The sequence below is a fragment of the Neurospora hispaniola genome, assembly GCF_033458365.1.
Source record: "Neurospora hispaniola strain FGSC 10403 chromosome Unknown B0T23scaffold_3, whole genome shotgun sequence".
Taxonomy (NCBI): domain Eukaryota; kingdom Fungi; phylum Ascomycota; class Sordariomycetes; order Sordariales; family Sordariaceae; genus Neurospora; species Neurospora hispaniola.
The window spans coordinates 1,512,972-1,526,411 of record NW_026944408.1 but is presented as its reverse complement, the minus strand read 5'-3'; the positions used below and the strand labels follow the sequence as shown (position 1 = coordinate 1,526,411).

The window sequence follows — 13,440 nt, the reverse complement described above, 5'->3', positions numbered from 1 at the left end:
AGACCCCCCTGAGAAGGCCTCGAAAAGCCCGCACGCAGGACAACACATACTGCGAGGCTGCATATACACTACATATTGGGAGTTATGTATGTAGATATGTACGGTTATGGGGGAGATGGGGGGTCATCTCTGATGGGGTTTGATGGGCGAAACATCATGGGATCATTTTTTTTTTTTGATCAAATGGGTCGATATGGGAATCGCCTTATTCTCCGCGGATCTAGGTATGTAAATCTTGGGGAGCTTGGATGGATGGATGTCGCCATAGGTGTAGTGTAGGCGAACAGGGCGCAGCAGGATGTCGCCAACTGGACTGGACGGTGGATAGATAGACAGTTTCGGTAGGGTAGAGTAGTGTAGGGTATATGGAGAATGGATGGGGAATGGGGAAGTGGAATGCATGATCGATTGATTGCCTTTACACACTAGACTAGAATCCCGAGTCGAGAGAGAGATGCAGGTCCGTGGTGGTGCCACTGGGACAACATCCGCCGTCTCCGTCTTCTCCGTATTTTTTCTCGGGATTGCCGGCAGCTGCTGGCGGATGGGTTCGCATATGTTACCGCTGGTTTGAGAGAGATGATCACCTTTAAAAGTCTACACGTGTAATGGCAGACAGCTCCAACGGGCGGTGTTCTCCAGCATTAGCTTTGGTCACCTGAAAGTGGCTCTTTCTTGGCTATGCATCTCCATCGGCCATCTGACATGTGGGGAGAGAGGACTACACTATGTAGTGTATGATACGGACTCTTGTCGTATTCAAATTATTGCATGTTCTTCGACGTCTGGACTCGAACTTGGGACCCTTCTTTCCGGAGATGAATTGCACGGGCGTTCCTGTACTAATGTAGTGTACGAGGAAAGGGAGAAGGGTACCGTTACTTAGGTATGTACCGCTACTTACCGTCTGACCAAAAGGTTGCCGCACGCACCGTCCGGCTCCGTCGTGGCTCTTTCAGGCTTCAGTTTTCACCTGACAATGATGACTCCCGCCAGTCCCTTGGTTGCCAGTTGTCCTCAGGTCGAGGACTACTCGATCACTGCGACCTGTTAATTCAAGACATATAAGGGAAAGGCCTTCTCGACGATGGAACAATCGGAGAGAAGTGCCTCCCCTGCTTTTCTCAAACACGCCCGGCCGGCCGACTTTGCACGGTGCAGGAACATGGCGCGACGGGCCCTGAAAACTAAAGCCGATGGGGAAACCAGGCACTTTCCAAGCAAGGAAGCACTCCCTCAATGTACCGTAGGCGCTCCACTTGGGAGCCAGCGCCCGACCCGCCGCGGCCAGGGCAGTCCACTGGCTGGACCTGCGCTGTTCCGCCATCCACCTTGCACTGCACCGGACATCCACCATCCACGCTGCTTCCCCTTATGCAGGCCACACCAACCTGAAGTAATCCCAAGGCGCGGCCCCTTGAACACACATCGTCCTCCTCGACCAAATCCATCATTGCTTCTCCCTTGTGAAGCCACCAAAGTTACTTGTACACCACATCACTCCCAGTTCATTCCTCTGTCAAACGGTCAACGACAACCCGGTTCCCTCGAGATACCTAGAAGTGGTCCAGGCGACCCCCCCCCTTTCTCCCGCCAATCTACCCAACTAAAGCGACCCAAGCCATCATCTCATCCGACCGTCTCCTGTCGTCGTCGTCCCGGTCACAGACACCTTAGCGGCCAGCCCACTCTCCACTATCAAACACCCGCTTTTCTTTCGTCCGACCTCCCGCGAGCGCAACCCACGCGACTCCATATAACGATCGGTATCTGATCTCGATTTCTGTTTGCCTTGGTCTTACGGACACCCGTTAGGCACACCGACGCACTGCCTGTTCCGTGTGTCGACGAGTCAAAAAAAGGGGGGCTGCGGCAAACCGATTCGTGATTCACACAAACCACATCGCCGCCTAGTGTATCCATCTTTCGTTACCCTCGGTAAACCATCGACCTCATCAACCTTTGCAACTGCCGCCGAATCTGGACCATCAACAGCCAAATAGTCGGGGAGTTCGACTCTCGAAAATCCTGGCTACCACACGGTACCGCTTGTAAGCGCCAGTGCATTCGTTGGCTGGGCATCACGACTTGCGCCTCGATAGCGCAAGGAATCATCGGTCACTTCGACACATAGCTTTTGGGACACCCAATCATCGCCATCATGTCGCCGTACGGAAAGCATCAGAGTATCTCTGAAAGGAGAGGCAGTGTCCTCGGGGAAGAGTTGTCGCTCAACACACATAGCGCCAAACTGGCGCAACAACATCGCCCACAACCACCATTAACACCATTAGGCATGAACCCTTCTGCCGACTTCAACCAACAACTCTCAGCAGGTTCACCGCCACCACCGCCGACCCCAGCAGCATCTCCTGGTCCATCACAGACTCAGCCGGACTGGAATAACGCGGAAGAGGATGAAAGCATAGTTTTGTCCATAATGCGGGAGAATTTCCTCAAGGCAACCACCTCGGAGAAAAAGCGAATACTCGAAGACATTGTGAACATGTGCAATAGCCAACAGCTCAGCTTTATTCTCCAGCTTGTCAGCCCGCGCTTGAAGAAGGACCCCATGATGAGCCTGCCCGATGAGTTGTGTTTACGAGTAAGTGCTGCGTCTGTTGTTATTATCTCGGGTGTATGGCCCAGGTTGTTAACCCCCTAGATAGGTTCTGTCGTTTATCGACGACCCCAAAGACCTGGCAAGAGCTTCTCAAGTGTCTCGCAGGTGGCGGGACCTGGTGAGCGATGACATGACATGGAAGAACCTCTGTCTGAAGCACGACTATCAGCGTAGGCTATCTGAGGTACAGACTTCTATGCAGTATTCCAACTTCCTACGACCAGACCCTACGAGCAGCTTTTACCAGCCATATAGCGCTCCCGCGGCCTCAGTCACTTTTGACGACGCATCGAGCCTGAGGAGGCCCAGGTCATACAAGTCGCACTTCAAACAACGATACCTTGTGGACGCCGCCTGGCGGACAGGGGGACGCAACATTACGAAAAACATCACTCAGGAAGGCGGTGTAGTCACTAGCCTCCACCTTACCAAGAAGTACATCATTGTAGCTCTCGACAACACCAAGATACATGTGTTCGACACGGAAGGAAACGAACTACGAACACTCAGGGGCCACATGATGGGCGTCTGGGCTATGGTTCCTTGGGACGACGTTTTGGTCAGTGGTGGCTGTGATAGAGATGTTCGTGTGTGGGACCTGACGACGGGGTATGTTACACCCATTTTTTTTCCTTCCTTTTTCTTTTCCCCAACCAGTATCAGGACCCCCCTGCTGACACATGTGCCCAGTGTCTGTATGCACACACTCCGTGGACATACCTCCACCGTCAGATGTCTCAAGATGTCGGATGCAAACACTGCTATTTCCGGATCTAGGGATACGACCCTCCGAGTCTGGGATATCAAGAACGGAGTGTGCCGAAACGTGCTTGTCGGTCACCAGGCTAGTGTAAGGTGTTTGGAAATCCATGGCGACATTGTTGTCTCGGGGAGTTACGACACAACCGCCAAGGTTTGGAGTATCTCGGAGGGCCGCTGCCTACATACACTTCAAGGTCACTACAGCCAAATTTACGCAATCGCCTTTGATGGCTACCGTGTGGCAACCGGAAGTTTGGATACCAGCGTGAGGATCTGGAACGCCGCTACTGGGTAAGTTTTCAAACCGCATACAGACTGGCCCTTTTGCTACCAATCCATATGCTCTTGTGCTGACATCGAGTCTAGTGAGTGCCAAGCGGTTCTACAAGGTCACACGTCTTTGGTCGGACAACTGCAAATGCGTGGTGGCACCCTCGTCACCGGTGGTAGTGACGGCTCAGTCAGAGTCTGGTCGCTGGAAAGGTTCTGCCCTATCCATCGCCTTGCGGCTCACGATAACAGTGTTACAAGCTTGCAGTTTGACGACACGCGGATTGTCAGTGGTGGCAGTGATGGACGGGTTAAGGTCTGGGATCTCAAGACTGGCCAGCTTGTTCGCGAGCTTATATCTCAGGGAGAGGCTGTTTGGCGCGTTGCCTTTGAGGCCGAGAAGTGCGTTGCGATGGCACTGAGGAACAGCAGGACGGTTATGGAGGTGAGAATTTCCGGTATCTCGGCGCGATCTGCTGTTTGGCTGCTAACCGATGATGATTTCTATCAGGTTTGGTCCTTCTCTCCACCCGAAGATGTTCTCCTCGACCGACACGAGCGACAACCATTTATGCTTACGCCACGACCGACCATTGAGGCCCCCGTTCCCGAAAGGCCGTCAAGTGCGATGGACGATAGTCTCTTAGGAAATGGAATGCAGGACGTGGATATGCCCGATGCCGGCCCTGCCACAGCTCCTCTTCGACCAAATGCATCATTCTTTCAAGCATCGAGGGGAGCCTAGACTTACAGAGGAGGGGGCTCCACCAACCTCAGGCTACAGGAGACTATCGGCAATTATGGTTGACGGACATTACCTCTACAAGAGCCCTCTCTTAACAAGACATCCGTAACGTGTTTCCCAACGACTTTCTCGATGGGAAGAAGCCACATCGGAAATTCCCAACTTAAGACAATACTCGACCACCAGGAAATTTTCACTCATACCACAACACATCGCCTTCCTTTAATATACCCCACGATACATTTCAGCGCATTGGTTGGCGAAAGTCGGATGAATCAAAGACCAGCGGAGAGCGCACCTAGCAATTTCAGATAGCGCGTGGCGCCAGTACAGCTGGCTGAGGTTGCAGACGTGACGGCAATACCCATGATCACTAAGCGCGGAAACTTTGCAGGAAGCATTGCTATGGCGTTGACACACACACACACACACCCACACACACCCACACACACATGAAGGTTTTCAAAGCACACCCACACGCATTCGGACAGGCAGACAACGGACCAGCATTCATATTGTTTTCTTTTATTTTTTGCGTCTTCTCTCTTGTGCTTTATATCTATATCAGAAACGCACGCAGCTGGACAGACAGACGGACAGACAGACGGGACAGAGGAGAAAGCCCATGAAGAAGCGGATGAGCAACTCGGCATTGGATGTGGTCACGGTACAAATACACTTTGTTCAGGAACTCTACACTACTATATTGCGAGACACTGTACTACACTACCGCAACCGGCACTATGAAAGACATATACATGCCATGGGTCAACAATGCCTTATATCTTATACCTGTTTTGCATTTGTTCACTCCCTCAACGTATGCATATCGCATGTTTTGTTTTATCCCAAGATAGGATACCAAACCCACTTGTCTATGCCTACATGCCCGGGGCGAAGAGAGACTTGTAGCGATAGATTAATGATTGATATGCACGATGGTTTGTCTTATGCTGGGTTTTATGCTTTTGTGGTTATATTGTCTGCCATCGGGATGGTTGAAAAGTTGTTTTTGTTGATAATGTTCATAATGAAGATATCGTCGAACCGGACCAAAAGTGCCCTATGTATACGTAGAATCCTTCGAAGCCATGCCCGGTCAGATATTGATTACGGTTACCTGCATGCCACGCCTGTCGTCTAAACTGTAGTGGTAAGAAAACTGATAAGCAATTATTCCCGATCGAGGTTAGGTAGAGTTCGTGAGGCAAGTGGAAAGCGGCGGCTGTTGGGTGGGGCATTCCGGAATGTCAAACTCCATTTTTGATGGGGTTCGTAATGGAGTCGATAGGCCGGGATGGCGGCATAGTACTGAGTGCCGCCCGTTGTGGTAACTGGTCATAGTGGTGACGGTGGTGGTGGTGTCGTTGGAAGCGAACAAGGAGAAGGACGAAAACAAACAAGAGTCTTTTCATTCAGTTCACCTCGTCCGTGACGAAATCATTGAGACCCTTGGCTGTACTCGTGGGCGGCAAACGAGGTCTTATATATAATTTGTCATGGAGGTAAGCTCGAAGATCTCCAACAAACTTTCCTTCCCCCACCTGATCCATGCAATGCCAAACTCAGTTAGCGCGTGCTACCCAAGCTTCTGCCTCTGCTCAACACTCGTTCGCCTCGCCCCTCTGACTGTGGACTTTTTTTTGGACGTCCCTTGCCCCTTCCCCTCCATTCTCCTCCAAAGCTCATGGACCGCGACGGGGAGATCCATAATAATTTTTTCTGACAGCCCTGACAGCGTCAAAACGAGCTCCGGAGAACGGCCGGCATACTCGTACAGGTACCGTTTGTGGGAGTTTTCTATCGCGTTAGTACCTGCCCGCCCGCCTTAGGTTGTCAAGCTTTTCTGGTAGCAGTGGACAGAGAGCTCCTGTAAGGTAGGTAGGTAAGCAGTGACAGTACAGCTGGGGGATCTCCATGCCAGAAAAAAAAATCCCCCGGGCCACAGCGTAACACACATATCCGACGATACCCTATCCGTGCTGGTGCCCTGTCTGTGAGCGCCGGCGTATCTCCAATTGAAGAGTTCGTTCCCTGACGTGCTGCGCCTGCTAGGTGCTGCACACCTGCCCTGGCTGCCCGCACCAGTCCTGCCGTACCGGGCGCCCTGGCTCGCCTACCCCATCGGAGCCCATCAATTCGCGACCCTTCCACACTCCAGTCCCGTCCCAAGGATTTTCAGTTTGCCAGTTTGCTTTTGCTCGTCGACTCGTCCTTCATTCTCGTCCTCTCTCCGCTTCCACTCCCGTCGTCATTCACCCCCCCCCCCAACTCTTTCAATCTCTCAGCTGCCATCGTATTTCCCAGCGAGAAGAGAGAGACAGATAATTCAGAATGTTTTCTCGCGCAGCCCGGTTATCGACGAGGGTAGCGGCGCCCGTCCGCGCCCGCGTTGCTGCTCCCCGTGTCGTTATTCCCTCGATCGCCGCTAGGAGGTCCGTCACCACCAATGCTGCTTCGGCCCAGCTCGAGAAGCCCCTCCCAGAGGTACGTTTGTTTACTGTTGATGTCGCATGTCGTTCGAAGTGGGTTTCGATGGTGGTTTTGTGTGTGTTGGAGAAACAAAAGACTGGAGGGAAGGAGAGACTCCCTAGTCATGTCCCCTCCCCGAGTCCCCCAAGCAACGCTCGCGAGTCAAGCAAGTCATGTCCCATGCGAGTCTGTCTACCTTACCGCTTGCTGCCGGACCCGCCGGACCCGCCTTCATTCTCTTGACGTCAAGTCAATAGAAAACACCAGATGAACACCGTTTGTTTTGGTGGTTTCGAAACATATCATGTCGTCGCCGTCGTTGTTGTCGTTGGGGGCTGGGTTGTGCAGATTTTTGCGCGCAATCCAAAGACTGTTACTTGTCGCTTCTATGACTACTCCTGCTCCGAAAATGGGAACATCGATAAGCTTACCATGCAATTTTGCTTCAATCTAGTCGGAGACCGAGCCCTTCCAGGTCACCCTCAGCGACGAGAGCTTCGAGACCTACGAGCTCGACCCCCCTCCCTACACCCTCAATGTCACCAAGAAGGAGCTGAAGCAAATGTACTACGACATGGTCGTCGTCAGGTATGCAAAGACTACAATCCTACCTTGTCACCACCGGGGCTCTGAGCTTCCCCCCCTCCTATCTCTGCCGATCTCGGCCTGGAGGATCAACATGGCTTCACAACATAGCATATAGCTAACACATTGCTCTGCATATAGACAAATGGAGATGGCCGCCGACAGACTGTACAAGGAGAAGAAGATTCGTGGTTTCTGCCATTTGTCCGTTGGTCAGGAGGCTGTCGCCGTCGGTATCGAGCACGCGATCGAGAGAGCTGACGACGTCATCACCTCGTACCGTTGCCACGGCTTCGCCTACATGCGCGGCGGTACCGTTCGCTCCATCATTGGCGAGCTTCTCGGTCGCCGTGGGGGTATTGCCTACGGCAAGGGTGGTTCCATGCACATGTTCACCAAGGGCTTCTACGGCGGTAACGGTATCGTCGGTGCTCAGGTCGCCGTCGGTGCTGGTCTTGCTTTCGCCCACAAGTACACTGGCCGCAAGAACGCTTCCATCATCCTCTACGGTAAGCCTTTTCTTGGTGGGAACAACGAAGGGAGTTCGGAAGGCTAATACATTATTATAGGTGATGGTGCCAGCAACCAGGGTCAGGTCTTTGAGTCTTTCAACATGGCCAAGCTTTGGAACCTCCCTGCCCTTTTCGGCTGCGAGAGTAAGTAGCCCGGGTTTCATGGTCTAAGATACTCTTACTGACATGTGTGATCGTGCAGACAACAAGTATGGTATGGGTACCTCTGCCGCCCGCTCGTCGGCCTTGACCGACTACTACAAGCGTGGCCAGTACATCCCCGGTCTCAAGGTCAACGGCATGGACGTCCTCGCCGTCAAGGCCGCCGTCGCGTACGGTAAGCAGTGGACCAACAACGACAACGGCCCTCTCGTGCTCGAGTACGTCACCTACCGCTATGGTGGTCACTCCATGTCCGACCCCGGCACCACCTACCGTACCCGTGAGGAGATTCAGCGCATGCGCTCCACCAACGACCCCATTGCCGGCCTCAAGCAGCACATTCTCGAGTGGGGTGTTGCCTCGGAGGAGGAGCTCAAGAACCTCGACAAGGAGGCTCGCGCCTACGTCAACGAGGAGGTTGCCGCCGCCGAGGCCATGCCTCCTCCGGAGGCCAACCAGCAGATTCTGTTTGAGGACATCTACGTCAAGGGTACCGAGCCCGACTTTATCCGTGGCCGTACCCCTGATGAGCTTTTCTACTTCAAGCACTAAAAAAGTTGAAAATTGAGTAGAGAGGCAGAAGTAATGACAAACTAGATGGGTTTTTTCAAGTTACAACCAAGAAACTTGTCATTTTCTCTGATGCATATCACGAAAACAAAAATGGTGCTGGCGTCTTTTATCTACGTCGGTCATCATGGACGGTTGTTGCTTCTTCTTTCCATTTTCCTTGTATAATAAACATTTCTGCGTAGCGCAAAACAGTCACAAACACAACCACACACACACATATATATATCTCTAGACAGGTTTAAGGGGAAAGGGATGGGGAAAGGGAAGGCGGGTTATGAAATTGATAAGCTTTCAAGATAGCGGTCTTGTTATGATGCATCAGGTGAATGAATGACCTTGTGTGAGATCAGGTCCGATATCGTATCGCAGCCTGCCCCTCCCTGCCCAGCCTCGAATTGCCAGCCCTGTCGTATCAAATCGGGTTCTCAGCCCAACATTTTTGAGCTGTTGGAGATTTGGAGATCAATTTGATGGGCGGTGCTTGGCGCTTACGTTGCGACGGTAGGTACCCCAAATTTCGCCCGCACAGCAAGGGGTCCCTGACTTCTGTCACCCGTGCGCGGAATATGGACTATTGCTTTAGTGCACAAGCACAGGGTCTTAGGCAAATACTACCTACCTACTTAGGCATGTAAGGCAAATGCGGCTCATGTGACCGTGCCACTTTACGCGACGGTTGCCTGGACTTTTTGTTAGCGGGAAAGGAGCAGGGATCGCGTTAACGAACCACAGAAAGGCGCGTCACGTCATAAAAGGTTTAGCGCGGCGTAAGTAGTAGGGACGACACTCAGTACTACTACAAGTACACGACGACGGCAGCAGGGAACTACCTAAGGGAAAGCGCGCCGACTGCGACACAACAGGCAGAAACAGGCAGCAGCAGCAGCAGCAGCAGGCCTATTTTTCTCAATTGGTATTGGTAACCAGGTTACTGGATTGGAAGACTAGTATTTGTTGGTATAAAAGGACAACAACGATCCGCCGTGGGAGGAAAGAAAGACAAACAGGAAAAGTTCGACCATCCTGGCGCCCAGACAATTTCTCCCACTGCTTGTTAGAAGCAAGGGAGCAGCTTCTGCGGTACTACCGACTTCGATTCCGACGAATCTTGCTGCGATTGGGTTGGCGACGAAAACAACTTGGACGACAACGAGAACCATCATCACCAGTGTTTTTTCGACAAGAATTGCCAAGACAAAGAAGACGAATCAATTCCCCTCTCAACTTGTTGCCCTCCTCGGATCATCACTTGGTCGACTAAGTCTCAACAACTCGACCTCGACAACCTCACAGGGCGGAGCGAACTTGGCAATTGGACTTGCTGGGCTTACACGACTAGGAGGAGGACGAAGAAATTACGCTAGTTACGCTATACATAACAACAACATCACGACGAACAATCCCAGAAATACCGGCACAAAAATGCCTCCCAAGCAGCAGCAAACGTTGGGGTACGTCAAGGACAAAAACCCGAGGGGAGGGAGGCAGACTACGTTGGGGTTAGTTGAGAGTGTAACGGATCGACTAATGGCAAAACGTTTTTGGAAACCATTTTCGTTTTTTGGAGACAAATCTCGAAAACAATCTTTGAAAGACGATTTTGGGACCCAATTCTGGAGAGACATTGTTCGATTTCCGCTTACACACATTACTACCACCATTTTTTGGAGTCTAGTCTATTCCTTTCCCTTCCCCTACTGAAGTACTGGAAGAAGAAGATGCTAACGAGATGACAAAACCCATTGCAGAAAGTTCTTCGGCAAGGCAGACGCCCCGGCGGGTGGGAAACAGCAGACAAAATTGTCTTTTGGCACGAAAGCGACGTTGACATCCTCAAAGACGAAGGAAGAACCCAAAAAGGACGAGATTGGCAGCGGAGATGGGGGACACGAAGAGGTAGAGAAGAAGGTGGAGGAGATGAAGATCAAGGATAAGAGTCCTGCCAAGACGGGGAGGGGGAGGGGAAGGCCGGCTAAGGGGAAGGAAGTTGCTAAGGAGACAACTAAGGAGAAAAGCAAGGCAGAGGAGGACGAGGATGTGATGGAGGTCGTGGAGGAGGTGAAGGAGGAGACAGGTGAGTTACGTCCTTGGAAGGTGATGTTGGTAACATGGTAATTAACGATTGGGACACAAAGCAGGCAACAAGAAGAAAAGGTCACGATCACCAACGACCAAAAGCCCCAAGTCGAAAAAGGCCAAGACCGACGAGGACTCAGACGATGTTATTGCGCCTGCCAGCAAGCGGTCGAGGAGAAGCCGCAAGGTGGTTGAAGACGACGATGACGAAGTCATGGAGGATGTTCCCGCGTCTTCTGCGCCGGTGAAGGAGGAGAAGAGCAAAAAAGCAGCCTCACCCAAGCCCGCACTAAAAAAGAAGAGTTCCTCTCCCGCGCGGGTAGAGAAGCCAAACGACGAGGAGGCATCCTCAGCATCCGCATCCGAAATCGAAGCCGAAGAGGAAGAGGAAGACGAGGACGAAAAGACCGAAGCAGTTGCCAAAGAGGCCCGCAAGGTCATCCAGACCACACTCGCAACCAAGGTCAAGGACCCCTACCCAGACTGGAAGGCCGGCGAGCCTGTTCCTTATGCCGCCCTCTGCACGACATTTTCGCTTATTGAACAGACGCGGAAGAGACTACTCATCATGGAGTACTGCTCTCTTTTCCTGCGCCAAGTCCTCCGTCTTACGCCCGACGACCTGCTGCCTACCGTTCTGCTCATGATCAACAAGCTTGCGCCGGATTATGCAGGTATCGAGCTGGGCATTGGCGAGTCGCTCATCATGAAGGCTATCGGCGAAACTACAGGCCGTAGCATCGCTGTTGTCAAGAACGACCAGAAGGAGATTGGTGATTTGGGGCTGGTGGCCGTCAAGTCGAGATCGAAGCAACCGACCATGTTCAAGCCCAAACCGTTGACCATTCGCGGTGTGCATAAGGGTTTGATGGATATCGCTACGACGATGACGGGCACGGGCGCTCAGCAGAAGAAGGTGGATGGTATCAAGAAGCTTTTGTCGGCTGCAGATGCGAATTCAACTGGCAAGGTGGACATCACAAAGGAGAAGGGCGGGCCGAGCGAGGCCAAGTTCATCGTCCGGTTCCTAGAGGGTAAGTTGCGGTTGGGACTAGCAGAGAAGTCCGTCATTGTCTCCCTGGCGCAAGCCATGATTGCACATGAGTTCGCGCAAAAGGGGAAAATCCCCAGCGAATCCGACTTCAGCAAAGCCGAGTCGATCCTCAAGACCGTCTACAGCGAGCTGCCCAGCTACGACGTCATCATCCCCGCCATGCTCCAGCACGGCATCATGAACCTTCGCGAGCACTGCAAGCTTCGCCCGGGTGTGCCGCTCAAGCCCATGCTGGCTAACCCGACCAAGGCCATCACGGAGGTGCTCGATCGCTTCGAGGGCCAGACGTTCACGTGCGAGTACAAGTACGACGGCGAGAGAGCGCAGATCCATTACGTGGCCAAGGACGCGCCCAAGAGCGAAGGCGACCTCAGCCAGGTCGCTAGCAAGGACACTGGTAAAGGTGTTGCGGCTATTTTTTCACGCAACTCGGAGGATTTGTCACAGAAGTACCCGGATGTGCTCGCGAAGCTGCCGACCTGGGTCAAGGAAGGCACCAAGAGTTTTGTGCTGGATTGCGAGTCCGTGGCGTGGGACACAGTCGATAAGAAGGTGTTGCCGTTCCAGCAGCTGATGACGCGGAAGAAGAAGGATGTCAAGCTGGAGGATGTCAAAGTCAAAGTGTGCGTGTTTGCGTTTGACTTGTTGTATCTGAACGGCCAGGCGGTGGTGGAGAAAAGCCTGAGGGAACGGAGGGAGTTGTTAAGGGAGGCGTTCAAGCCTGTGGAGGGCGAGTTTGCGTTTGCGACCAGCATGGATGGGCAGGAGCTGGATGAGATTCAGACTTTTCTGGATGAGTCCGTGAAGGCGGGTTGTGAAGGGTTGATGGTCAAGATGTTGGATGGCGCGGAGAGTGGGTACGAGCCGTCTAAAAGGAGTCGGAACTGGTTGAAGGTTTGTTTTCTCCCTTATTCTCTGAAGACTATATGGAACGATGACTGACGCGTCAAAAACAGATCAAAAAGGATTACCTAGCCGGCATAGGCGACTCGCTCGACCTTGTCGTTCTTGGCGCCTACCACGGCAAAGGCAAGCGCACCTCCGTCTTTGGCGCCTTCCTTTTAGCCTGCTACAACCCTAGCACCGACACCTACGAAACGGTCTGCAACATCGGCACGGGCTTCTCCGATGAAGTTCTACAGGAACTCCACTCTTCTTTATCGCCCATCATCATCGACCGGCCCAAGCCCTTTTACGCGCACTCCTCGGGTGGGCAACACCAGCCTGACGTCTGGTTCGAACCGAAGTACGTATGGGAGGTCAAGACGGCCGATCTGACGCTTAGCCCGAGGTATAAGGCGGGCATGAAGGAAGGAGTGGACCCGAGTGGCGAGAAGGGCATTTCTCTCAGGTTCCCGAGGTTTATTAAGGTCAGAGACGATAAGAAGCCGGATGAGGCGACGACGAGTAGGATGGTGGCTGAGATGTATAGGAAGCAGGAGAGCGTGGGGAAGAATAAGGGACCGGCTGTTGATGATAATTTTGAGTATTAGTTGGGAAATGGGCTGGGCTGGACTGGACTGGACTGGACTGGACTGGACTAGGGTTGGGCGAATGGACTTCATGGTGGCTATGATGCCGTGGAGTGTGGAATGTCGTGTTCATA

At 52.6% G+C, this 13,440-nt stretch overlaps 6 protein-coding genes across 6 annotated transcripts; all 6 read left to right on the top strand.

Moving 5' to 3' along the window:
• Nucleotides 1-711: 711 nt before the first annotated feature.
• On the top strand, nucleotides 712-1,968 carry B0T23DRAFT_108666 (uncharacterized protein). Its single transcript, XM_062831825.1, has one exon. It carries the CDS (start codon nucleotides 1,088-1,090, stop codon nucleotides 1,772-1,774), a length of 687 nt encoding a protein of 228 aa, XP_062693883.1. The 5' UTR covers nucleotides 712-1,087; the 3' UTR covers nucleotides 1,775-1,968.
• A 193-nt stretch (nucleotides 1,969-2,161) lies between these two features.
• On the top strand, nucleotides 2,162-4,400 carry B0T23DRAFT_313275 (quinon protein alcohol dehydrogenase-like superfamily; the record flags this gene model as incomplete). Its single annotated transcript, XM_062834736.1, has 5 exons — nucleotides 2,162-2,605; nucleotides 2,670-3,232; nucleotides 3,314-3,676; nucleotides 3,752-4,100; nucleotides 4,167-4,400. 5 exons carry the CDS (start codon nucleotides 2,162-2,164, stop codon nucleotides 4,398-4,400), a joined length of 1,953 nt encoding a protein of 650 aa, XP_062693882.1.
• Nucleotides 4,401-4,713: 313 nt separating this feature from the next.
• Nucleotides 4,714-5,597, top strand: B0T23DRAFT_108663 (uncharacterized protein). The gene has a single exon (XM_062831824.1). The coding sequence runs from the start codon at nucleotides 5,026-5,028 to the stop codon at nucleotides 5,542-5,544; it is 519 nt and encodes a 172-aa protein (XP_062693881.1). The 5' UTR covers nucleotides 4,714-5,025; the 3' UTR covers nucleotides 5,545-5,597.
• Nucleotides 5,598-6,826: 1,229 nt separating this feature from the next.
• Nucleotides 6,827-7,401, top strand: B0T23DRAFT_376584 (uncharacterized protein). The gene has a single exon (XM_062836975.1). The coding sequence runs from the start codon at nucleotides 6,850-6,852 to the stop codon at nucleotides 7,141-7,143; it is 294 nt and encodes a 97-aa protein (XP_062693880.1). The 5' UTR covers nucleotides 6,827-6,849; the 3' UTR covers nucleotides 7,144-7,401.
• Nucleotides 7,327-8,683, top strand: B0T23DRAFT_313590 (pyruvate dehydrogenase E1 component alpha subunit, mitochondrial; the record flags this gene model as incomplete). The annotated part of the gene is made up of 4 exons (XM_062834750.1): nucleotides 7,327-7,460; nucleotides 7,599-7,966; nucleotides 8,027-8,113; nucleotides 8,172-8,683. Coding segments are annotated over 4 exons (1,101 nt in total), but the record flags the coding sequence as incomplete, so codon positions are not given.
• A 1,363-nt stretch (nucleotides 8,684-10,046) lies between these two features.
• On the top strand, nucleotides 10,047-13,416 carry B0T23DRAFT_108575 (DNA ligase). The gene is made up of 4 exons (XM_062831823.1): nucleotides 10,047-10,155; nucleotides 10,453-10,778; nucleotides 10,843-12,728; nucleotides 12,791-13,416. The coding sequence occupies exons 1-4, from the start codon at nucleotides 10,127-10,129 to the stop codon at nucleotides 13,325-13,327; spliced, it is 2,778 nt and encodes a 925-aa protein (XP_062693878.1). The 5' UTR covers nucleotides 10,047-10,126; the 3' UTR covers nucleotides 13,328-13,416.
• The last annotated feature ends 24 nt before the right edge of the window (nucleotides 13,417-13,440 follow it).